This window comes from Annulohypoxylon maeteangense (genome assembly GCF_022496945.1).
Source record: "Annulohypoxylon maeteangense strain CBS 123835 unplaced genomic scaffold GGS22scaffold_2, whole genome shotgun sequence".
Taxonomy (NCBI): domain Eukaryota; kingdom Fungi; phylum Ascomycota; class Sordariomycetes; order Xylariales; family Hypoxylaceae; genus Annulohypoxylon; species Annulohypoxylon maeteangense.
The window spans coordinates 1,587,875-1,611,087 of record NW_025953249.1 but is presented as its reverse complement, the minus strand read 5'-3'; the positions used below and the strand labels follow the sequence as shown (position 1 = coordinate 1,611,087).

The 23,213-nt window shown below is 48.7% G+C and overlaps 9 protein-coding genes across 9 annotated transcripts; 6 read left to right on the top strand and 3 right to left on the bottom strand.

The window, feature by feature from the left end:
* Positions 1-24: 24 nt before the first annotated feature.
* On the top strand, positions 25-3,446 carry GGS22DRAFT_152941 (WD domain-containing protein). Its single transcript, XM_047959767.1, has 3 exons — positions 25-242; positions 306-2,988; positions 3,048-3,446. Exons 1-3 carry the CDS (start codon positions 132-134, stop codon positions 3,383-3,385), a joined length of 3,132 nt encoding a protein of 1,043 aa, XP_047822865.1. The 5' UTR covers positions 25-131; the 3' UTR covers positions 3,386-3,446.
* Positions 3,447-4,167: 721 nt separating this feature from the next.
* GGS22DRAFT_184605 (uncharacterized protein) lies at positions 4,168-5,475 on the top strand (the record flags this gene model as incomplete). The annotated part of the gene is made up of 1 exon (XM_047964206.1): positions 4,168-5,475. One exon carries the CDS (start codon positions 4,168-4,170, stop codon positions 5,473-5,475), a length of 1,308 nt encoding a protein of 435 aa, XP_047822864.1.
* Positions 5,476-7,141: 1,666 nt separating this feature from the next.
* GGS22DRAFT_184604 (MFS general substrate transporter) lies at positions 7,142-9,088 on the top strand (the record flags this gene model as incomplete). The annotated part of the gene is made up of 5 exons (XM_047964205.1): positions 7,142-7,488; positions 7,545-8,063; positions 8,122-8,272; positions 8,322-8,654; positions 8,711-9,088. The coding sequence occupies 5 exons, from the start codon at positions 7,142-7,144 to the stop codon at positions 9,086-9,088; spliced, it is 1,728 nt and encodes a 575-aa protein (XP_047822863.1).
* GGS22DRAFT_66256 (uncharacterized protein) lies at positions 8,931-10,124 on the bottom strand. The gene has a single exon (XM_047967720.1). The coding sequence runs from the start codon at positions 9,912-9,914 to the stop codon at positions 9,174-9,176; it is 741 nt and encodes a 246-aa protein (XP_047822862.1). The 5' UTR covers positions 9,915-10,124; the 3' UTR covers positions 8,931-9,173.
* A 67-nt stretch (positions 10,125-10,191) lies between these two features.
* On the top strand, positions 10,192-12,030 carry GGS22DRAFT_66232 (uncharacterized protein). Its single transcript, XM_047967719.1, has 7 exons — positions 10,192-10,493; positions 10,618-10,710; positions 10,876-10,920; positions 10,976-11,041; positions 11,099-11,452; positions 11,511-11,607; positions 11,842-12,030. Exons 1-7 carry the CDS (start codon positions 10,458-10,460, stop codon positions 11,907-11,909), a joined length of 759 nt encoding a protein of 252 aa, XP_047822861.1. The 5' UTR covers positions 10,192-10,457; the 3' UTR covers positions 11,910-12,030.
* Positions 12,031-12,897: 867 nt separating this feature from the next.
* On the top strand, positions 12,898-14,795 carry GGS22DRAFT_66206 (extracellular mutant protein 11-domain-containing protein). The gene has a single exon (XM_047967718.1). The coding sequence runs from the start codon at positions 13,003-13,005 to the stop codon at positions 14,656-14,658; it is 1,656 nt and encodes a 551-aa protein (XP_047822860.1). The 5' UTR covers positions 12,898-13,002; the 3' UTR covers positions 14,659-14,795.
* On the bottom strand, positions 14,796-15,991 carry GGS22DRAFT_66205 (P-loop containing nucleoside triphosphate hydrolase protein). The gene is made up of 2 exons (XM_047967717.1): positions 15,597-15,991; positions 14,796-15,520 (listed from the first exon to the last, which is right to left on the bottom strand). The coding sequence occupies exons 1-2, from the start codon at positions 15,892-15,894 to the stop codon at positions 14,934-14,936; spliced, it is 885 nt and encodes a 294-aa protein (XP_047822859.1). The 5' UTR covers positions 15,895-15,991; the 3' UTR covers positions 14,796-14,933.
* Positions 15,992-16,761: 770 nt separating this feature from the next.
* On the top strand, positions 16,762-20,320 carry GGS22DRAFT_152930 (NAD(P)-binding protein). The gene is made up of 5 exons (XM_047959766.1): positions 16,762-17,166; positions 17,251-18,474; positions 18,531-18,959; positions 19,089-19,693; positions 19,755-20,320. Exons 1-5 carry the CDS (start codon positions 17,008-17,010, stop codon positions 20,050-20,052), a joined length of 2,715 nt encoding a protein of 904 aa, XP_047822858.1. The 5' UTR covers positions 16,762-17,007; the 3' UTR covers positions 20,053-20,320.
* Positions 20,267-23,063, bottom strand: GGS22DRAFT_152928 (uncharacterized protein). The gene has a single exon (XM_047959765.1). It carries the CDS (start codon positions 22,717-22,719, stop codon positions 20,725-20,727), a length of 1,995 nt encoding a protein of 664 aa, XP_047822857.1. The 5' UTR covers positions 22,720-23,063; the 3' UTR covers positions 20,267-20,724.
* Between the last annotated feature and the right edge of the window lie 150 nt (positions 23,064-23,213).

Here is a 23,213-nt window from a genome sequence, read left to right as displayed (position 1 = left end):
AAGTTCCATCTACATGCAGCTTCAAGCAGAGTTACGCGACGATTATCGAATGCGACAAGACCCGGACAGTTTATGTGCGATTAATAGGGGATCTTTTGTCCATGCTGTGAGGCATTTCGCATTCTATCACAATGCCGCATTCAGAGCATGAAGGACGTTTGGTCAAGCGACAGAAGCTCAATGCGGTCGCGAAACCTCAATCCTCTTCGTCGCAACAGTCCAGGATCTTTGCTCCATATCGGGTATGTTTATATACCTACCTAAGTAGACTCTTTAGGGTCTTGATTCTAATGATGAAGTGTTAGACTATCGGTCTCGTCTCTCCTACCAATGTCCCGTTTACATCCGTCCCTCTGGGGAACACCACCTTCCAGGTTACAACCTCTATAGGCCGTTCTCTCCATACTTATGACCTCAAACGCGGCCTCAACCTCGTCTTTATGACCCGACCTCAGACCCCATACGCTATCACTGCGACATGTGCCTGGAAACAGAAAGTATTTGCCGCTTGGGGCGACCCTCGCGAGGGTTCCAAACAGGGTATTTGGATATTCCAGAGAGGGAAGAAAGTAGGCGAGTTGCAACTCCCACCCGATCTTCATCAGCCTATCAGACAAATTCTTGTTTTCGGCTCCTGGGTTGTTGCGTGCGGCTTGACGAGGATAGAAGTGTGGAAGTCGGCAACTCTAGAACATTATACCACCTTGTTTACTATGGCTTCTAGGAAGGGCGATAACGAACTTACCGGTGGTATATGTACTATGCCAACATACCTGAACAAGATCTTTGCTGGACGTCGGAACGGTTGGGTCGAAATCTGGAATGTTTCTACCGGAAAGTTGATCTATACTCTCCTACCACCATCTTCGAACTGTGGTGCTGTCACCTGCATGCAGCCGAGCCCCGCGCTTTCGTTAATGGCGATCGCATATGCTGAGGGCCCGTTGGTCATCCATAATGTGCTTACAGACAAGAAGGTGCTGGAAGTTAACGCGGGTACGGAGGATGCGCCTGTCACGAGTATCTCGTTCCGTACAGATGGTATTGGCGCAGGTCAAGATGGGCGCGAGAATGGAGTCATGGCAACAGCAACAGAATTAAGCGGCGATGTTACGTTCTGGGATCTTAATAAGGGTGGGAGAATTATGGGTGTTCTTAGAAGCGCCCACAACCCCCCGACACAAGAGGGAGCCTCGATCCGTGGGGGTGTAAGCAAGATTGAGTTCCTTGCTGGTCAGCCAGTCATTGTCACGAGCGGCAGGGACAACTCCTTGAAGACCTGGATATTCGACGAGACCCCCTTTTCACCGATACCACGAATCCTACATACGAGAAGCGGTCATGCGGCACCGGTCACATGCTTAAAATTCTTGCCATCTGATTTCGATGGTGCTGAAGCAGGCAACAAATGGCTTCTTAGTGGTGGCAGAGACAGAAGTCTCTGGGGGTGGAGTCTTCGTCGCGATGGTCAAAGCACTGAACTGAGTCAGGGCAATATCCGCAAAAAGGCTAAGAAATATGGAATACTTGACAGCAGCACCTTGAGCCGTGGCCCAACTACCACACTCGATGATTTAAAGGCGCCGGAAATTACTTGTATAGCATGTTCGTTGAACAGAGATGGCGGGATGGGCGCCATGCCTGGGAAGCAGGTTTTGTGGCAAAAATCTCAAAATCAGAAAAAGCCCATCAACGCTGAAGTTAGTGGCATGACAGGTTGGGAGAGCGTGGTTACAGCGCATAAGGATGACTCGTTTGCTCGGACATGGTTCTGGGGCCGTAAAAGAGCAGGCAGATGGGCATTCCAGACCGGCGACGGTGCAAATGTGTCAACCGTGACCATGAGTCCCTGCGGAACTTTCACAGTCGTCGGATCTGTTGGTGGATCCGTTGATATGTTCAACCTACAGTCGGGATTGCATCGCCAACGATTCCCATCGAAACTCACACCAGCGCAAGCGCGACAAGTCAAAATGCAGCAATTAAGGCAGGCAGACACTGTGGTACAGCTCCAGGCCCGCTCTGCTACCGGTTTCCTACCAGGGACGGGGAAGCACACGAAAGCTGTCACCGGAATCGTTGTCGACTCTATGAATAAATACGTGATCAGCTGCTCTCTAGACGGAAAGGTAAAATTCTGGGAATTACTTACAGGAAATTTACTAGAAGAAATCAATTGGGCACCGATGACGGGGATAACGGGTTGTTGTTATCACCCAGCGAATGATTTAATAGCTTTCTCCTGCGACGACAACTCTATTCGAGTGGTGGACATCGAAACAAATCAGACTATCCGTGAATTTTGGGGTTGCCAAGGCAAAATAAACGATTTCATATTTTCTAACGACGGCCGTTGGATAGTAGCAGCCTCCCAGGACGCCATAATACGAGTATGGGACCTGCCAACTGGCCATTTAATCGATGCTATCCGATTAGAAAAGCCGTGTACAGCTTTAGCATTTTCGGCAACAGGCGAATATCTAGCTGCGGCAACTGAAGGGGAGTTAGGTGTCAGTATCTGGAACAATAAGACTCTGTTCACTCATGTTCCGACTCGACAAATATCGGAGGAGTCGATTAAACAGATATCGGGTCCAACAGCATCGGGAGAAGGAGGCCAAGGTCCGCTTGAAGCCGCGTTCGATGAGGCAACATCTCAGGAAGCGGAAGATGATGTCGCTCCGCCTAACTTGGATCAGCTTAGTGCTGACATGATGACTTTAAGTTTGGTGCCACGAAGTAGATGGCAGACTCTACTACACCTTGACCTGATCAAGCAGAGAAACAAACCCAAAGAAGCACCGAAAGCCCCAGAGAAGGCGCCATTCTTCTTACCATCAGCAGCTAATACCGAATCGTCAAATTCGGAGGCAACAGGTTTGAAAACCGGCCAAGACCAGAGCCAATCAAGAATTACTCGCTTCGACCACAACAGGGCGGAACAAGCATTCGCTAGCAAACTACAAACGGGGGCTTCTGCTGGCAATTGTAAGACTTACTCTTTTCACCTTTCGCAATACTATCATTTGTAAGCTAACATTTATTAGTTGATGATTTCATCGAATACCTCAAATCTTTGTCACCGGCGACAGCTGATTTAGAACTGCGTTCTCTCGTAATCGGTGATAATGATGAATCGAATGAATTGCTCCAGTTCATTCGTGCCATGACTAGTCGCCTCGTGGCACGGCGCGACTACGAACTCACTCAGGCGTGGATGGCCGTCTTCCTTCGCCTACATTTCGATCTTATCTTGGAGAGTGATACCCTAACAAACGCCCTGGCGGAATGGAAGAAACACCAGGCGCAGGAATGCGATAGGCTGGATAACCTAGTCAGCTATTGCGGTGGAGTGGTGAACTTCCTTAGAAGTCCACGGACTTAATCGGGAGTTAAGGGGATATAATATCATACCTATTTTTAACCCAAATATCGTTGAACCTAAAGATCTTCCCGTCAAATATGTGATTCATCAACGTGTCTGTCATACTAAGCTTAAGATATCATACTCGTACCTTGACAAACAGACTGACTCTTAGAACCACATAACCGAACGATCGCCAAGTTAGGTACCTACAATAAATCACCACGTCTCCTATTGCTTAGTTCATCGATAATATAAATATAAAAGATTTCGCATCTACGAAAAGCTAGTAGGTCAAGAAAGCTTAGTCTACATATGAATCACGCGTCTCTTCTCAGTTCGTCACTCAAGCAACCGTTAGAAAAATGTATATATGTACCTATATGCAATGTTCTCCATCTTTAAGTTCTTCCCTTCCTCTGATCACGGTCTTTGACGTTAATACTATCTACACTCACTTCCCATCCTCCGCTCGTGATGTAGACAAAGTTCAACTATACCCACAGTCCACCATCAATATCTTTATAAATATTGATAAACAAACCCACCTCTCCAGCACTTTACCATACAGTACATTATCTTGTTCTTCTCGAGAAACGCAACGTCTGGAGACGAATATACCTAGTTATTCCAAGCCTTTCCTTCTAGACCACCTCTTCAAATCCAACAACCAATTAACCAAGGGATAAGACCCTGCCTCTCCAAAACAGCAAAGCCAATCATACAGCAATAGAGAACCCAGAATCTCCTAGACAACACATACACCTATCGTCTTAGATACCAACAACCTCACCATCATCACAATGAACCACGGCACCAAAACGCCCAAGTGCGAGCCAAGCTCCTCGGAACCCGCCTCCCCAGAGGCGTCGACACACGGTTGCAGCACGCAGCAGCAACCTCCATTCAGCTACCCCACAATCTACGGCCCAATAGAAGACGACCTCACAGCAGCAATGCGCGGCCTATACGGGCCCTACAACGCAGACCCCCAAACGGTCTACCCAGGCGAGCAACCAGACCCGCCAGGGCCCTTCGGCATCCCCTACAACCTCTCCGCCCGTCAAGCCTTTTCACCAGAAACCCCCACCGAGCGCGGGCGCGGGCGCTACCAAGTGCCCCTAGCCGCACGCACGCGAGATCCAGCCAGAGCATTCACAGGACGATGCACAGCGCGTCGTATCGTCCTGGACGAAAACCTTACATCTAACCGCACCAACGCCAACACCATGGACCCATCCCTAGCGCCGCGAACCCCAGAACCAGACGTCCCCCTTGGGCAAGAGAATATCCCGCCCAGCACACCTGAATGCACACCGTTCGCGGAGTTCTACGTGGCACCCGCGCCAGGACCGCAGGTTCTACCGACGTCGTGGGGGGTAGATCCACACTACCCGGCAGCGTCGTCGGTATACTCAGCGTCAGATCAACGGTGGAGAGGGGATTCGTCGGATGAATGGGGCGGGACGACGTTGGTGGGGTCGAATTGGTCGTTTGAGCGGAACCAGGGATCCGAGACCTTGGACTTAGGGGAGGGAGCGCGGGGGTCGCGTGCGCCGCCATGGGCGTACTGTGGGCCTGTCAGGACGGGGCAGGAGGATGCTAGTAGCGATGGGACGGTAGACCATGACGAGAAAGATGATGGTGAAGATAGGGGCGCCGGTGCGTATGGGTTTCCGGAGCAGGGGCAGGATTATGGCCCGCTTTACCCGGAGCTAAATCCGGAGCCTATGGATGAGGAACACCATGGGTTGCCCGGAGATGAAGAGACAGTTGTTGGGGATTCGGGGTCCGAGCCAAGTCAGGGCAAAGCAGACGGCGACGAAGAAGATAATGGCGATGGCGGCGGTGGTGATGTGAGGCACGTCGAGGTCGATGGGAACGTCTACATCGATCTCGAGACCGGGGTACCGCTCTCTCGGTTCGAGGAGTGCATACGAGCGCTTCCGACTATGCATATACGAGGCAACTTATACATCCGCACGAAGCGAAAGCAAGCCGGTTCCGTAAGCGGTGAGAAGGGCTCTGAAGATCAAGATGATCAGGACGGGTATTATGGGGATTCGGAAAATTCAGAAGTGTGGGAGGAGCGACCCCCTAAACACCGTTAAATTGAGTTGTTCGCGGAGTGGTATTGTATTGAGATCCTGGTTTTGATGATTGCTGGGAACCTTAGGGTACTGTTTCCTGTATGGCCGAAGAAGCCCTACTGTTTGGAAGAATGCTGAGTTTGGTAAGATGTCCATGATGGCTTTTAATATATTAATATTTGTCCATATTTACAGCACTGCGGTAGCTTAACTGATATCCATTTGATTGTTTAAAATCATAAACGGAGAAAACTTAAAGCAGGCGTGACGTTGTTCAGAGAAGTCGAAGTGATCCTATAAAATTCGGACCTCTTGCCATAATATCGCTATATCATAGATCTCATATATTTTACTGACTCGGAAAGACATGATAGTCTAGGATATCATCTGCTTGCTACAAAGCTAGGCTTTGAGCCGAGGTGTGTAAGAGCCCCGAGTAACAAACGGAGTCAGGGGGTTGGGGGTGTTGGTTGGAAGCTCGGCTCTGGCGCATCGGGTTTAGAACAGGAGCATTTCGATAATTCCGTAGGTAGGTAGAGTTGCCGTAATACCCAGGCTCCGAGAGTGATAATAACATCTTAACAAAGCAATGGCGAGAACCGTTCTATTCGAAGGGAGAAAATCGGCGAGAAAAGAGTAAAGCTTCGATTTCGTATGAAGTCCAGAACGACGATATCCCACATCCCACCATGTGTGTAAGAAAGTTGCGGGTGCGGACGAGTGGGACTCTTTCATCATTTTCGTCGCTTCATTATGAATCGTTGGCCGATCTAATTGTATGGAGACCGTTGAGATGGAAGCATGGCTTAAAATTGCATCTCTGACTTCAGTTTCGCTTTAAATACTCACCTCATAGTGATACTGCCAGCTTGTCTAAACAAAACAATAGTCAGAACAAGGCTCCGTAATGTGTGAAATGTAAGTTGAACAACTGTAGAACAGTCTTGCGTATCATAGACCGGTCATCTAAATCTGCATGTGGCGCTCGTTAGCAGTAAAGCCACCGGACATCTGCATGTGGCGGGTATCACCACACTTGTGGTGTATTTCCCAAATAGGTAAATGGGTATGTCCATCAGCCAGCCATCTATCAGAGGTTTGGTTCCTCTTGCTTGGCATCGTAAATACTTAAGCGGTGATACATGTGGGAGGAGGATATGTACATAGGTGTGTATAAGTGGCCAGTCATACGATGCTGTTGACTCATTCCTGAGAGTGATCAAGCTGAAAACAGCTAACTTTAAACAACATACAAGTATTTGTTAGGTGTATATCCGACATTACGTAGCGAGCTCCGAAATGAGTACCGACCCGCATGAGCCCCATAACGGCGCCCCGGACGGGGTTCCATAATCTTGATGTTGTCCAGCCAATGAAGAGCCCTCAGGGGTAGAAGATGGGTGATGTGGGATGTGGGATGTAAGCAGCGCTACTAGTACCAGGTATGGGGACCAGGTCTGCTGGGTTTAAAAATTTACAGTGCTCGCGCTTTAATAGCCTTATAGCCGTGATTGACCAAGCAAACTCTCGCAACCAACAGTTGGGGAATGTCAATGTGCGAGCGAGCTCGAGCGCAGAGTTTGCCAGTTATATGAATGTGAAACGGAACGGTTTAGCTGCGTGGTAGGGAGAAAAGGAACAAACAAGTTTACCGATCTAGGTACCTCCTTGACTTACACCGAAAGCCATGGCGGCGCCACCAGATGAGATCACTAAAATCTCTCTCGATCGGGCCAGGATCGGAGAGGAAACTGATGTTACACCACAAAGCGCAAGCATCCAAGAGGAGGCGCCGGTTGTGAATAGCCACGAAGAAGATGGTCTCTCGAGACTCCAGAGAATTAAGACGAGCTTCGGAGATCGGCCAGAATGCTTCAAGAACACATTTCAGGAGGTCTCCTTCGTCTTCCAGGCCACCGTCGCGACCGCCACCACCTCGTTCCTTACAGGTGTCGCCTTGATCATTACTGTTCCCGTCTCTAAAGACTTGGGCATGACCCAAGGTGAGATCGCATGGATCAGCGCATCGACAAGGTACGAACAGTGCACATTATTGACCTTATATCCTGCGATGCTGACAGTAACTCTAGTCTCGTCGCCGGAGCTCTTCAGCTTGCCCTAGGACAACTTGCAGATTTACTTGGCCGCAAAGCCATGTTCATAACCGGCATGGCGTCTTTTAGTGCATTCGTGCTATTGGTTGCCTTCTCGCGGAACCCCTTCTGGATGCTGATCGTCTGCGGTATACTTGGAGGCTGTTCTGCAATGGTGGTGCCTCCAGCGATTGGAATTCTAGGGGCCGCCTATTCAACGCCTTCGAAACGGAAGAACATGGCCTTCTCGGCATTTAGCGCGGGAAACCCTCTGGGTTTCGTCTTCGGCACTATCCTGTGCGGTATTGCGACGCAGCTCTCTAGTTGGAGAGCAGCCTTCATCATGCTCTGTATTATCTGGGCAGTTCTCACGGTCCACGCGATCTGGGCTGTGCCGAATGTGGAAAACTTCGACCGAGCTCCCCTGAGAGAACGGTTAAGCTCGTTGAAGCAATTCGATTATGTCGGTACTATCCTAACGATATTTGGAACAGGCATGTTTACCGCAGGTTTGACGTAAGCGTTCCTCGATTTTTTTTTTAAAAAAAAAGATTTCATATACTAATGAAATTAGCCTTGGTCCCGAAGATGGTTGGAAAAGTGCAACTGTAATTGCGCTGATAGTCGTTGGTATTGCATTACTGGTTATTTTTGTGTTATGGGAGAGGATCTACCCTACTCCTTTAATGCCTCCCCATATCTGGAAGGATAGGAATTTCAGTCTTGTAAGTTTTAGACTCGACACGTATTCCCACACGGCACTGATGATATTAGATTATTGCCGTTGTCCTTCTAGGCACCATGGGTTTCACATCTAGCGGCTTCTGGACCGCCTTCTTCTTACAGGAAATTAAGCAATACTCGACCCTCATGGTTGCGGTGCATTTGCTCCCAATGGCCATTGCAGGACTTATTTGGAACATCATTGCCGGCCGAATTTTACATGTCGTCAATAATACCCTTATTATGATCATCGGCGCCATATGTTACCTCGGGGCCAGCTTGCTATTTTCCTTCATGAAGCCTGATAGCAACTATTGGGCATTCATGTTCCCAGCGCTGATTCTCAATGTCGCTGGCGCGGATTTCCAGTTCAACGTGGCAAACGTAAGTCTGACTCTGGTTTCTTCTTTGAAATAATTCATCTGACTTTTTCGTTTTAGATGTATGTGATGCAGTCTTTACCTAAGCATCAGCAGTCCTTAGCAGGTGGTATCTTCAACGTAGTCATCCGATTGGCTAACGCCGCCGTCATGGGAATTTCGACCGCCGTATTTAGCTCCATAGAATTGACCCCGGAGGGTATGGCTGACCCGATGCTTAAATTCACAAGAACTTTCCAGGTATCAGTAGCACTCTCTGCACTGGGTGTGCTGTTTTCTCCTTTTATTCGATTAGGTACGCAGGGGAACCATCCGAAAGAGGAACCGAAAGAAGAGGGCGAGAATGACCAGTCCGGAAAGACGACCGAAGTGGCGACAGAAGTAGCTACTAGTACAGGCGAAAGCGAACTAGAAGAGAAGAAGCAGGATGTCCAGTAAACTTTTAAAATAAAATGCCGATCGTCGTTACGAATCTAGGTAGTCGGTACTATAAAGCCGTTAGGCACAATCATAAAACGGCGATTCAATCTTGGTATTCCTGCCATTTGACCATCCTGTCCTTCAAATCTAGAATTTCTCCATCGACGACGAATGTTCCGTTACCGCGATGATGAAACATCTTTCCGCCCTCTCCGGGCTTCTTATTCGGGTTGATCCAGGCCTTGACCGGTTTTAAAACCCACATAGAGTACTTGCTGACCATCCTCGTATCCTCGACGACACATTCGATATTCGCGATGACGTCAGCACCACCGACCAGAGGCGCCTTAACTTTCGTGGCTGGAAGCGCTTCTAGTCCGAAGCGTTGCCACTTGCCGCCAGCCTCCTCGACCTCGTTGTCGTCCGCAGAACAATTACCTATATCAATGACCACGTCGGCCATCTCAACAGATGGTACGGCTAGCACACATTCGCGCTGCTTTTTGAGGGTTGCGAAGGAAGCGTCCCATGGCCCCAGGCTGATTCCGATCAGAGGCGGCGACTCGTGTTGCATGACCATATGGAAACCTATTGTCATGACATTGTGTGTTGAATCGGCCAGCGACCCTGTCGATACCAGCAATACGGGACCAGGTTCTATCAGACGATAAACTTTGGAGGCCGGATATAGTTCAAAGTTGTCGGGTTGTTTGCTACTTTGCGATTGAGGGGCATTTCCCTCCTTCTCTTCTTCCTTACTTGCTTTTGGCTGTTTTGGCTGTTTGGAAGACGAGGTGGGGGTGGCTTCGGGCTGCTCCTCTCCGCTCTTGCGCTTCCTTCCCATGACGAATGAGTTTAGAGAACATGTAATTGTATAAAAACAAGAAGAACTCTAGAATTTCACGGAATTGTTGTGGGATACTGTGTCTCTATTAAAATCGGCAATCGCATTCGGCGAATTGAATTGCGATGTTGAACCTTATGATCTGATACAACGTTCGGCCTCTTAAGTCCGATGGAAGGTGCTGAACGTGGTCCGTTCGTCACGCCCTTTCCTGGCATTAATAGACCGAGTTCGGACAGAAGAGTCTTTGACATATTTGTCGATATCTGGGACCTAGGTACCTAAGTACATATATTTCATATAGCATTGACTGACGGCAAATACAGAATATCAAGTCCGAAAAAAGCAGTGCATAAGATACCGGGGTACATAAATGCAACTCAGATGAAGGATCATAGCCGTATGCCGTATGACTCAGATTATACGATTTAGTACCTAAAGTGCTACTTATAAAGCTGATACTTGGGATGATAGCGTCCAGATAGGCTCCTGGAAATAACAATCAGGCTTTTTCTCATTCTCTTTTTCATCTCACACAACTTGATGCCAATTATGTCTAGACATGCTTGGAAGATAGAGGTCAGTTTCATATTAAACACCAACCTGCTTTTCGGGGCTATTATAATTAAACATTCCTCACCTTCATTGATATACTATACATATATGTGCCGAGAATGAACGCTGATGTAGTGGATTGGACTAGCTCGTACCATGGGACCCCTCGAGTTCGGAGCATGTACAAAGGATGTATGATCAGCGTGTGGCTTGTGGATGGAGAGCCGATGAAGTACCCCAGGTGAGCACATCTTCAGAATACCACCCCTTTTGCTCTTCGTGTTTGAAAGACGGGGAGTTAGGTATGAACCATGAGATGTCACACCAACCTGAGGTGTCACAACGACAACAGCAGCGGCAACTTAGGCTTTCCTTAAATGGCAATTCCTGATTCTCTTTGGTACAGTGGGTAGACGCCGCAAAGAAAGGCGAAAAGATATTCTATTGGGCTGTAGGTTTTATTATTCCATCCTGATTTGTCCACAGATGGTAACCTGGGGGGCTAGGTGTTTTCGGATACAGTCCCGGACAGGGACGCGCTGATTAAGAAGCACATCGAAGCCTACCCGAAGGTATGTATGGTGTAGTCACTTGACCACGTATTGGATGAGCTAAGAATGCGAAAAAAGGAGTCGACTCCATTGAGAGAGACGGCAACAGAAGTTCGGCTTGTTCCGCGGCAACCAACTATGGCCGAATTCATCCCAATTGGCCACGTTTGCGTTGCCATCCACGAACCTGAGGACGATGTGAAGCTGGGTCTTCCACCTACCGGAACAGTCTGGATTCACGGGCTCTACATCTCGCGTGCTCTGCATGGTGGTGGGTTTGGCGCCGGGACCATGTCTAGAACCGAAGAAATAGCCACACAGAGCCCGATGAACGCAAAAATAGTGGCGCTGGACACCTTATCAAAGGAATCGCAGACTGAACCTGAGACACGGGAGATTCTATATGGAAGTGGGCGTATTCCTGAGCCGAGAGTAAGATGTGATAGCACTGCTACTGGTTGTAACGATGCTAACCTGTCGTCACACATAGGTTCCCAACGAAGACTGGTATGTTCGTCTCGGGTATGAGGTGTTTAGAAAAGGAGACGACATCTTTGTGACAGTCACGGAGGGTGAGAGAATGCCAAGTAAGTATATCTCGATGTTGTATAGGGTCGTTTATTCCCACCTCAAAACGTGTCCTGCCGCCCCTCCTTTCAACCTAACCGAGAGTCAGAGGACTCATGGACCTGGTTTAACAACTCATAATTGCGACTTAATCTTCCCATACTGGGTATCAACCACTAACGTTGGAGGGTGTAGTAAACGTGGTGTATATGAAAAAGCTGGTGTATATGAGAAAGCTAATTGTCTGAGTGAAGTGAGTCAGGGGATTCATAAAAGTTTAGAAGCTCTGGGTGGGACGCTGTCCCTTCATGGTAGCCTATAGCCTCATAGTTGATCGATTGGAGTTTGACCGCGGGAGTTGAAATGATTGACACCACCATGTCTGGTATGTACCTCTTCTCCGTGCTCGCATGCTATCTACATAGAAGAGGAGCAGTAGGTGTGGAGAGCTCGGCGGGATGAAGAGCAATTGGAGATTCTCAACAAGCAACCCGTAGACATATGTTCTGCAAATGCAGAGGTCTTGGATAAGAGATATATGTGCTGCCCAACGGCTACGAGGACTTAGACGCGACCTAGGTAGTATTGCATCGGGAAGAACCGTTCGATTTGTTCGTTTCGAACAAGTAGATAGACGCTTCGCAACATCTGAATGGTCGAGTAACACATGATGGCGGGAAGGTTATGCAAGAACAAGTCATCTAGCGCATCTGGAGAAATGAGGGCGAGGTGAGGCGACCTGTTAGACAATGTCGTGGGGGTTGCCAAGTTGTCGGTGCTGCAGTGGTCGGGGTTTTGGAAGAAGAAGAACTAAAGAATCCGGGGGTGATCCGTGCTCGAAACGTTGATCCACTAAAACCCACTAGATCCGTTGGATTAGGGTATAGAGTCTAGACCCACCCAACCTATTAAACTCGGCAGGTACTGGTCATTGGAGACGCGACTTAAACCTTGTAAATTTCACTGGGACGACGTGCAGGCGTGCAGGAAGTAGGAAGTGTCGAAAGTGCAGGAACGAGTTGTCGCGAGGCTTCTTGTCATCCTCAATTCCCCCTCCAGTCGAACCATCCTGACATTCTCTACTCATTTCGCCATCTCATCCATTGGACTATCGTCAGCCACCCTGCATCCAGTCCCTCTCGTACTTCCAAAGTGATCATTGCGACCCAACCTCGTCGTCGCATCGGGCACAGCATGGCGGCATAATACATACATAATAATACGGCTCTATCTTTCTTGTCCTCTCTCGTCCACCCATTCGACTACCATCCTTGGCCGAACACGTCGAGATTGGACCACGCCAACATCTCAACAATAGAAACGCGTAAAGGCTATAGTCAAGGCTTACGCAAAGTAAACAAATATTGCTTGTGTTGTTTTCTTTTCGGTCCATCACAAAGTCTGCCCACGTCCAGATGCCGCCTACACAGTTCCTGAAGCAATCCAAAACAAAAATGCAGGCCTGGGTAACCAGCAATGGGCTCAATGGTAGCCAGCCTGCTCCCACCGCCTCTGCCTCCGGACCAGGACATGATACTCAGGGCCAGAGTCATCTTCCCCAGCGCCACGTCTTGTTACAACCACCGGCAACCCTGCCAATCCAGACGACTCAGAAGACCCAAACAATACAAGAAACGACCCAGAACTCACCCCCACGATCACGCGCCCCCATCGTCAACGCAAACTCTAACAGAGCTGCCGCCGCCGCCGCCGCTCGGCTACCCGTTCCGACCGGTCGTACTAGTCATGCCCGAGATACGTCACTTAATATGTCACGAGCAAGGGGCGTCGCCTCCGAACCTATTCAATCTTCTTCCAGGAGGCCAGCACCATTTTGGGAAGGGTCAACTGTCGACGGTTCCTTGTTTAGCGACAGCGGTAGTAACCCTGATGCGAACGCGGCCGCCGCTTCTGCATATCGGTTTCGTGTGCCTACTTACCAACACCAACAGAGAGGAGACACCCCCCAACCTCGCCCTATCGTTAAGGATAATGTCAATATACCGGATCAGTATGCTCCATTTACCATAGGACCGAACGGCTTGATAGACGTAGTAGGTGGTCCTCTTACTAGGAGTGCTTCAACACCAGATGCTAGGGGTCATCGTATCGGTCTGAAGGGAATAGTCGCCTCCCCCGATCCTGAACCTGAACCTGATCAAGAGTCGGAGGATAGCCCATACCAGAGCCCAGAGAAGACGCCTTCTGCCAAGCGGCTCCATCATCCGAAGGCCCTAACTTTACGTACTAACCGCCGTGGTTCCTTTTCAGAAAGAGCTGCTTATCCTCAAGTAGAGAATATCGTATCCTCACCTGCACGCCAACCCTATCAAGACCCCAGTAATGACCTAGACGAAGTACGATCGGAGAACTCTATCCATTTGAGAGTGAAAACACAGCACGACCCCCAACGTTCAACCATATTTGCCGACACCGATACTCCTATGGTGAGCCATCACGACGAATCAGAAACCGAGAGCGTGATCGAACCGCCACCTCCACCGAAGCCTGTGACGAAACCCAAGCTTCACCTGAGTAGACAGCTTTTCGCTGCGGGGAGTAGTAAGGCCCGAGCAGGGCTTAGCGAAAGCGCCATGCCTCGTCCATCGGCAGATAAGCGCCCCTTTAACTCAAGAAAGCGCCAACACGAAACAGACTATGATGACGGCGCTTTAGCAGCAATGGACTACGCAGAATTGAAAAAGGAAGCATTCGATTTCGACCCGGCTCAAGCAGAGGCACAGTCAGCGATAGGACCACCTCGAGGCACCCTACCAGAGAAACTTGATATGTTCTTCGACAAAGACCAGCCAAGTCAGACAGAGTTCTTCTCTAAAATGACCATCAACGACTGGGAGGCCTCCGGTGATTGGTTCCTCGAAAGATTCGGGGACGTCATGCACCGACTTAGAGAAGCCCGTCAAATGAAGCGATCTGTGATTGAGGGCTTCGAGAATGAAATTGCTGAGCGAGGTGAGGCTGTTAGGAATAAAATTCAAGGGATCGATTATACTCTTGCAGAACTTAAAAGCGAGGGTGAAGGCATGATGATAGGGAAGGAGTTCGATTGAGATGGATGAACCGCAAAACAGTATATTAATCACCACTTCATCGGGTTGCTATGGTCAACGAATTTTATGAACTCGGATTTCAAAGGGACATCCGGGATGGTTTATGAATGTGTATTAACTTGGTCGGTCGGACTTGCTACCGTTGCTTTACACTAGCTGGCTCCACGATGCTTGCTCATCTAAAATAGCCCCTGTGCTAGATGATGAACGATGTTGTCGGGATTATTAGGTATGCATAGAGGTTACTTGGTAAGATACCCACTTGCTCACATGTATCAAATGATAACTGTCTGCTTGACTTTTCTGTCTTTACCGACAATTAATCTCAACTGACGGCCTGGCTTGTCCGAGAACAGCCCTTCTCTCAGCCTGTCGGAAAAGAGTTCATACGCAGGATAATAAGCATCGACGAACTTGACGACTTGATCGTCCGTCATACCTGTACCCCTTTGCTTCCGCAGCATTGTTTCTTGTTCTAGCCTCCAGTCGTATACCCACTCAGTATCTTCGGCATCGATATGGATGAATGCATTAAATGTGTCTGTAATGACGTCGTAGTCTCCAAGACGCTCGTTAATGAAATTCAGGTGTTCTAGAGAATGCTTGTTCAGTGTTCGACTGGGCGCATTCCATTTATTTGACACCTCGGCAGAGTCTAACTGTCGAAAGCCAACGCACCAGCCTTCAAAAATGACTACCTGAATCTTGGGTTGGCCGTGGCCGTTGACCTCTTCCCATTGCGACTCCGGGACTCTGTCACCTTTGCCCGAATAGGCCGATTTGTCATACTGGGGAACTCTTATTGGCTGCCCCTCGCGCAATGCTGTGAAGAAGTGTCGGGCAAGATTCATGTCATGTGTACCTATATCACCATAATATTAGGAACCAACGAAAAGGAAAACAGCCTTCGATTTGTGACTAAGACTAAGCTGACATACCAGGCTCTCCTCGAACCTGGACTAAGAGGTTGTCCGGGTGAGATGTTGCGAGTACCTCCTGATCCTCATGTCGTAGGTAGAAATCATCGATGCTGCAAACCAATGTTCGCAAACCCTCGCCATCTTGCAACTTTGAAGCCAGTGCCGTGACTAGAGTTGTCTTTCCGGCGCCTTGTACGCCATTAAGGCCAATGATAAAGGGGCTGGTAGGATTTGAGGCGCTGTGGTTTTTATACTGTTCAAGGATGAAGGGGATGCATATAGGGCTTTTATCGTCGATTATCTCCGTTGTAGACATTTTGGTGACCTTACAGCTGTCTCTCAGCTTTGGAAATTTCCTTGTGATAGGCCAATATGCTCGGTTATTCAGGCGGCTGACGTCTGTTACCCCAAGCCTTGTAGCGTTACAAACTAGGTACCTAGGTAGGCACGCTATCAACGGGATTCCTCACGGAGAACTTCTGTGGTACTAGGGCTGTGGAGATGGGGAAATGCGGGGGATTGTTAATGGCTTCTAAATGTTCCGATGCTACTCTGTACATTGTGCTTATGAGCCAACCTCTTGTAAACCAATGATCTAATAGTCTTCGAAATTCCTTCTTAAATAATGTTAATAACTCATCTTTAGTTGGGATATGGCTCTTTCCAAGTTTAGCTTAAGATTATAGTTATCTGTCCAGTATGTCAAAAGGGGTTTAACATAGAATCGGCAATCAAAACAACATTCGGCTCTTGTCAAACTACCTACCTAGGTACTTGTATCGGTTAATTACCCAAACTTGAGCTTAACATTAGATGGTAACTCTCGCTTGTTAGACTGGGTTTATAGGGAGAATGGCTGGTAGTTAGACGATTTATATCAATCATTAATCGAAGAGAAGGACACCTATACATAAATGAGACGAAATACACACGTGATGGTGAACATTATTGCGTACCTAGTAGTAAAAGTATACGACGCGCAAACCCACGCATGACCTCATTCAGATCCATAAGCGCCCTCGAATTGTTCGACATGTGAAGGTCCAGCAAAGCAAAAGTGCAGGAGGACCTCAACTCCGACTATACCGAAAATGGCATGGTAAAGGTTATCATTGTCCGGGACCCACCTGTACTTACACCAGCATCTGGGTCCCCTCGGCATTCCTGCCAGCTCTGTAAGCTGCCTCGGCTGAATAGCCGGAATTCAAATGCGGTACATTGGCAAGCTCTTGCTTCTTTACCCAGCTGCTCTTTATTATTAACCCATTCTCCAATAAATCCAATCGTAATCATCTTTTCGCCATCAACTCTTACTTCCTCCAGAAATGCCAATTGTGTAAAAGAAGCCATCCTACCTTAACACTTGTACTACTATCTTGTCTCTAAAAACTTAATTCCGTGATACCCTAACTTCGAGAGCTTCAACAAGATGGCAGGAGAATTGCGATTCGACGACCAAGTCGTCGTCGTCACCGGAGCTGGTGGTGGTCTAGGCAAGGCCTACGCTACTTTCTTCGCTTCAAGGGGAGCCAAAGTCGTTGTCAATGATCTCGGAGGTTCATTCAAAGGAGAGGGCAACTCGACAAAGGTAAAATAAACATCCACAATGCCCTAATTCATCACAATCCAGTAACCATCGAACGCCTTCTAATGTGTCTTCTATAAATAATAGGCTGCCGATGTAGTTGTAGACGAGATCAAAGCAGCTGGCGGTCAAGCGGTGGCCAACTACGACAGCGTCGAGAATGGAGAAAAGATCATCGAAACCGCCATCAAAACATACGGCCGAATCGATGTCCTACTCAACAATGCCGGTATCCTACGGGATATTAGCTTTAAGAATATGACGGATCAGGACTGGGACCTGGTCATGAAGGTACACGTTAAGGGTTCTTATAAATGCGCCCGCGCTGCCTGGCCCTATTTCCGTAAACAGAAGTACGGCCGCATAATCAACACCGCATCCGCTGCCGGCTTGTTCGGCAGCTTCGGTCAAGCCAACTATTCTGCTGCTAAACTAGCTATGGTTGGTTTCACCGAGACCCTCGCAAAGGAGGGTATCAAATACAATATTATCTCCAATGTCATCGCTCCTATAGCAGCGAGTCGCATGACCCAGACTGTCATGCCTCCGGAGGTTTTGGAAGCCTTAAAGCCCGAATGGGTTGTTCCTCTCGTCGCCGTTTTGGTACACAAGAATAACACGAATGAGACCGGTGGAATTTTCGAGGTTGGTGGTGGCCACGTTGCCAAGTTGAGGTGGGAGAGGTCGGGCGGTCTTCTCCTGAAGGCAGATGACAGCTATACACCAGGTGCTGTTCTCAAGCAGTGGAACAAGGTCGTCGACTTCTCGAACCCCCAATACCCAACCGGGGCCAATAACTTCATGGAACTCCTTGAGGAATCGATGAAATTAGGTCCAAGTGAGCAGGGTGAAAAGCTAGACTTTACCGGTCGCGTAGCCCTGATCACCGGTGGTGGTGCTGGTATCGGACGAGCATACGCCCTTGCCTTTGCCAAGCATGGCGCATCGGTTGTCGTGAACGATTTAGTCGACCCCGATACAGTTGTCGAGGAAATCAAGAAACTAGGCGGCAAGGCCGCTGGCGTTAAGGCTTCTTCTGAGGAGGGCGAAAAGGTTGTACAAGGCGCTATCGGTGCTTTTGGCCGTATCGATATCATTGTCAACAATGCCGGTATTTTGCGAGACAAGGCTTTCTCCAACATGGATGACAACCTTTGGGACCCCGTCTTAAATGTTCATCTCCGAAGCACATTCAAGGTTACCAAGGCAGCTTGGCCCTACTTCTTGAAGCAGAAGTATGGACGTATCATTAACACTACGTCAACCAGTGGTATCTACGGCAACTTTGGTCAGGCCAACTATGCGGCAGCCGTAAGTAACCACACTAATAATGGCATTGAAATATAGTTGAAACTAATTCATTACAGAAAGCCGGTATTCTCGGGTTCTCCCGAACAATTGCTCTAGAGGGCGCCAAATACAACATCTACTGCAACACTATCGCACCAAATGCTGGTACAGCCATGACACGCACAATATTACCCGAGGAGCTAGTCCAGGCATTCAAGCCTGATTATATTGCTCCTCTTGTCCTCGCTCTCTGCAGCGACAAGGTTCCTGAGAACCCTACGGGCTACTTATACGAAGTTGGCAGCGGTTGGTGCGGCCGGACAAGATGGCAACGAACTGGAGGCGCCGGCTTCCCCGTGGACGTCAAGCTAGTACCCGAGGAGGTCGTCAAGAAATGGGCTCAAATCGTCGATTTCGATGACGGACGAGCGGACCACCCGGAGAAGAGCCAGGACTCGGTGGCGAAGATCATGGCCAACATCGAGAACAAGCGAGCGGCATCTAAGGTATGAAGAACCCTTCACTTTCCTTGGTGCCCTCTGTTCGATTACTGTTTAAATATCATGTATCTGTATTATCATGTAGTCTAGCATAAGAATGAACTATTGATATTGACACATTGCTTTTTTGTTCAGGAGACCCCGCCCGGTAATCAATACCTCGCCGCCCAGCAGAAAGCCATTGCCACCTCATCACCGGGAACAGAATTCAGCTACTCGGAACGTGACAGCACACTCTATAACCTAGGTGTCGGTGCCAAGAGGACCGAGCTAGCTTACGTATTCGAGGGCAACGAGGACTTCCAGGTGTTACCGACGTTCGGTGTGATTCCGCAGTTTGACGCCAACATGCCGTTCAGCTTCGATGACGTGGTACCCAACTTCTCGCCTATGATGCTGCTGCACGGTGAGCAGTACCTTGAGGTCAAGAAGTACCCGATCCCGACAGCAGCTAAGACCAAGAACTACGCCAAGTTAATCGAAGTTGTGGACAAGGGCAACGCAGCGGTTCTAAAGAGCGGCGTGACAACAGTCAACGCCGAGAACGGTGAGGAGCTATTCTACAACGAGGCTACTGTTTTCTTGAGAGGCTGCGGCGGCTTCGATGGACAGAAGAAGCCAGCGGATCGAGGAGCGGCGACGGCAGCCAACAAGCCCCCAAGGAGATGGCCTGATATCGTTGTTGAAAGCACCACCACGGAGGAGCAGGCTGCTGTTTATAGGCTTAGCGGCGATTATAAGTGAGTTCCCTCTCCCTAGATCTAAATTTGCTTTTTCCAGTAACTAACGCGTCTCATGCAGCCCCCTTCACATCGACCCCGGCTTCGCCAAGATGGGCGGATTCAAGGTGCCTATCCTCCACGGACTCTGCTTCATGGGTATCGCGGGCAAGGCCGTGTACGAGAAGTTCGGACCATTCAAGAACATCAAGGTCAGGTTCGCTGGCACCGTTATCCCCGGCCAGACTCTAGTTACCGAGATGTGGAAGGAGGGCCCTAACAAGGTCATCTTCCAGACTAAGGTCAAGGAAACCGGGAAACTGGCTATCTCCGGCGCCGCGGCGGAGTTGGTTGGGGATGGCAGAGAGGGGAAGTTGTGAGTGGCGTCTAAGTGGCGTCTCGGTGAGTGAGTGGGGTGAAACAGGTAGAATGGGCGGGATACAAGAAGATGAGTTGAGATGAGATGAGACGACGAAGATAGTGGACCTTTTCATTTGTTTTGCATGGGAGAAATTGAGTTCGGCGTCTTTGCTACAAAATCATTTATATATATAGTAAGAGTAAGTACTTTTTATCAGATGGGTTTAGCATGCATGAATATATATGCCATAGAGGTTGGATACCTATCTCTAGGCTCTTTGGTTCTTGTGGCGTAATTCCGACCTGTCATTAGGGTCCCTCGTCAAATCAATCATACGAAGGTAATATCAGTAATATTTTTCTCTAAAAACTGCAATACACCAAATTACGATGACAAATGTTGTAAGGCTACCTAGAATATATAGCTCACGATGAAGTCGTTGCATGTACGATGCTGTCGACGGGTATATCAAATACGTACCCACACCTTTCCTTAGTCGGATATAACGCCGTGTTCTCTTGTATGCCCAGATCCCGATGTGATGATGCTCGCTTTTTTCTTTTTCAAAGTTGACTGCAAGAACGACGCTTAACCAGTAGCCAGATAATGCACCTCTTTAATAAAAAAGAAAACCACCAAAAAAACCCAGCGAAAACCCAGAGAAAAGTCTATGTCCATCCCATGCTTCCCGTCATACAAATAAGCTCTCTATGATGAAATCGAAGAACTCCTCAATACTCGGGATTTTGCCGCCTGGAAGCAACTGTCGTAGACCTTTAGTCATTTGACCCTTTTGACCGATAGTTCCTACGTCGTCCTCGAGATATGCCTTCTCAGCGTCGGAGAGCTCGCGCCTCTCAGATTCCCTCCATCTCTTTTCGGCCTCCGCTTTAGCTTCCCGAAGGATTTCTTCGGTATTCTCAGACTCCCATAGATTACACTTATTACATTCTTTGCATCGTCGTCCATCGCCCTCTGGTCTAAAGTGTTGGCAGAAATGTGCGTAACCTTCGGTTGCTGGGCCAATGTCTTTACGACAAACGTAGCACATCTTGTATCCGCAGGGGCAGGTTAGTTTGTTGCATCCAGCCGTCTTAACGAACGACGTGTTACACCGCGGGCAAACGCGCTTGATTGCCATTGACATCGCAAGTTCAACTTGTGTACGAAGGGCAACGAGGGACGATTCGTGACAGATATGAATATCCATCCACGCCTTCGAGCATGACAAGCAAGATGACCGAGCGCATACCGGATTCTGACAGGTAAATTTCAACCCGCGACGACGACGCTGATACCGGCTAATGGCGGCTCCCAGGTGGTAGGATACGTAACCCCTAAATGACCCGTTCAAACACAGCATAGCATAACCGATCACAAGTGTTAGAATAGGAAAATAGAATGGTGATAAGACTAAGCAAATAAAGACGATGATAAGATTTACGAGGTTGCTTGCACGAATCTTAGGCCTACGCGAATTAGCCGGTATATATAGCTCGTCGACTTCCGCGTAGGTGCAGAACGGACACCGGATCAGAGGCAAGCCGCTGGATAGGAGACCATACTCTGCCAAACGTTGATCAAGCTTGCGAATAATCTCATCCCCGTTCTTCTCCTCGCGCATAGCCCGATGGATATGCTCGGATGATATACAGCCGGCGCACTCCGTCGATGCTACGGCAGGGCATCGAAGAGAACCCGTTTCTTTGTCGATACTGCGTTGCCATCCTTGTCCAAATATCGCTTCAGTGATAGAGTGTTGAACGCAGCGATAGCAGATTAAATGCCCCTCAGCATCACAGGTAGTAAGCTCCTCAAAAATGACATCGGAATAGCAGCAGTTGCACTCGTATGTCGCTTCCATGGCTTCGGCCTCTTCTGTGAGTAGAGAGATGGCTAAGGCTCGGTCGCTTGTTTCTCTCGAAAGCTGCTCGCGTTGCTTTAATGGAACAATCAACTCTTCGAATAATTCTCTATCCAATTCGGCGCTGCCAGTTGCTTTTAAAGTTGGAATTAATGACCCATCGTCAGAAGCTCGCCATATTATTAGAGGGTGCGTTTCGGCCTCAGTTGAGGTAACCGGCTTGCGACGAAAGAACATAGAAGATATAGTGAACTTCCATGACTTCGAGGATAGGTCCACAAGGGTCGGTCGTGCGTCGAGATACGAGTAGTTGGACTCCGATAATACAGCGTCGATAGAAGATCTTGATAAGCCCTTGAATTCTTGCATCGCCAGGGCCCGTACTGCTTTCTTGTACTCTATCGTTCTAAAGGCCTCGGTTCGTGGGACCAGAGCGTTCGTGTCGGAACTAGTGCCATCGCTAGTTCTCCGTCGACCCTTCACGTATAAGCCGGGATTCTTCAGCAACTTGTCCGTAATAATGAATAGCCGCGACTCCTCGGAAAAGGATGAGAGCATTTCCCGGAAGACCTCTACTTGGACATCGGGGAACAAGGCGGCGAGCATTTCGAGGTTGTTATTTAAGTCGAGGACATCTTGGGGTGTTGGAGCGGCAAATTGAAGTTGCGACTCATCGGAGAGGTATTCAGGGGAAGAGGAGGCATCGGAATCTTGAGGTCGCGACGGCGAGACTTCAGGAGAATGTCTAGACGACTTGGACTTGCTCGATATGATGGAACCCCTCCGACCCGACGGGGCACCGAGAAAACTTGAAAGAAACATTTCTTACGTCGAGTCAAGTGTTGTCGACCAGGCAAGGCATCGTCGTTGAAGTTATTAATGTGTCGCGTGTCGTCTTGAGTAAAAATATGACCGGGGGCCTTGCAAGCATCTGCTATGGATTGGGAATTTGATATTCCTTGACCGAGAACCCTGCGTACAATACAACAAGAGTAAGTCTGAAGACGATGATCATCAGAAGACGTTTAGTACGGAACAGGCCATAAACACGGGCAAAAGATAACAGGAGATGAAGCTGGATGAAGTTAGATAGTCCAGGCGAATTTCAAGTTTGTCACTTGGACGAAAGTCGCGTTGGAGAAATGCAAGCTCACACCTACCTATTCGGGCACTTGACCTAGGAGAGAAATAAAGTTGACCTAGGTACCTACGTATGACTTCAACCTTGGAACTCCAATCAGTTCTTTCAGGGATGTCCCGGTTGCTCTTGCCCGACATTAAAGCGGAGCTAATCCATAACAGGAAGGGCCGATGGG

Bases quoted from the DNA above. Each gene is read 5' to 3' on its own strand.
- GGS22DRAFT_66232 (XM_047967719.1), top strand. From the start codon at position 10,458: ATGCCAATTATGTCTAGACATGCTTGGAAGATAGAG. The intron at 10,921-10,975 runs GTAGGTTTTATT...CTGGGGGGCTAG, and splicing joins AAAAGATATTCTATTGGGCT to GTGTTTTCGGATACAGTCCC. The intron at 11,042-11,098 runs GTATGTATGGTG...ATGCGAAAAAAG, and splicing joins ACATCGAAGCCTACCCGAAG to GAGTCGACTCCATTGAGAGA.
- GGS22DRAFT_66206 (XM_047967718.1), top strand. From the start codon at position 13,003: ATGCCGCCTACACAGTTCCTGAAGCAATCCAAAACAAAAATGCAGGCC.
- GGS22DRAFT_66205 (XM_047967717.1), bottom strand. From the start codon at position 15,894: ATGTCTACAACGGAGATAATCGACGATAAAAGCCCTATATGCATCCCC. The intron at 15,521-15,596 runs GTATGTCAGCTT...ATGGTGATATAG, and splicing joins CCAGGTTCGAGGAGAGCCTG to GTACACATGACATGAATCTT.
- GGS22DRAFT_66256 (XM_047967720.1), bottom strand. From the start codon at position 9,914: ATGGGAAGGAAGCGCAAGAGCGGAGAGGAGCAGCCCGAAGCCACCCCC.
- GGS22DRAFT_152941 (XM_047959767.1), top strand. From the start codon at position 132: ATGCCGCATTCAGAGCATGAAGGACGTTTGGTCAAGCGACAGAAGCTC. The intron at 243-305 runs GTATGTTTATAT...ATGAAGTGTTAG, and splicing joins GGATCTTTGCTCCATATCGG to ACTATCGGTCTCGTCTCTCC. The intron at 2,989-3,047 runs GTAAGACTTACT...AACATTTATTAG, and splicing joins GGGGGCTTCTGCTGGCAATT to TTGATGATTTCATCGAATAC.
- GGS22DRAFT_152928 (XM_047959765.1), bottom strand. From the start codon at position 22,719: ATGTTTCTTTCAAGTTTTCTCGGTGCCCCGTCGGGTCGGAGGGGTTCC.
- GGS22DRAFT_152930 (XM_047959766.1), top strand. From the start codon at position 17,008: ATGGCAGGAGAATTGCGATTCGACGACCAAGTCGTCGTCGTCACCGGA. The intron at 17,167-17,250 runs GTAAAATAAACA...TATAAATAATAG, and splicing joins GAGAGGGCAACTCGACAAAG to GCTGCCGATGTAGTTGTAGA. The intron at 18,475-18,530 runs GTAAGTAACCAC...AATTCATTACAG, and splicing joins AGGCCAACTATGCGGCAGCC to AAAGCCGGTATTCTCGGGTT.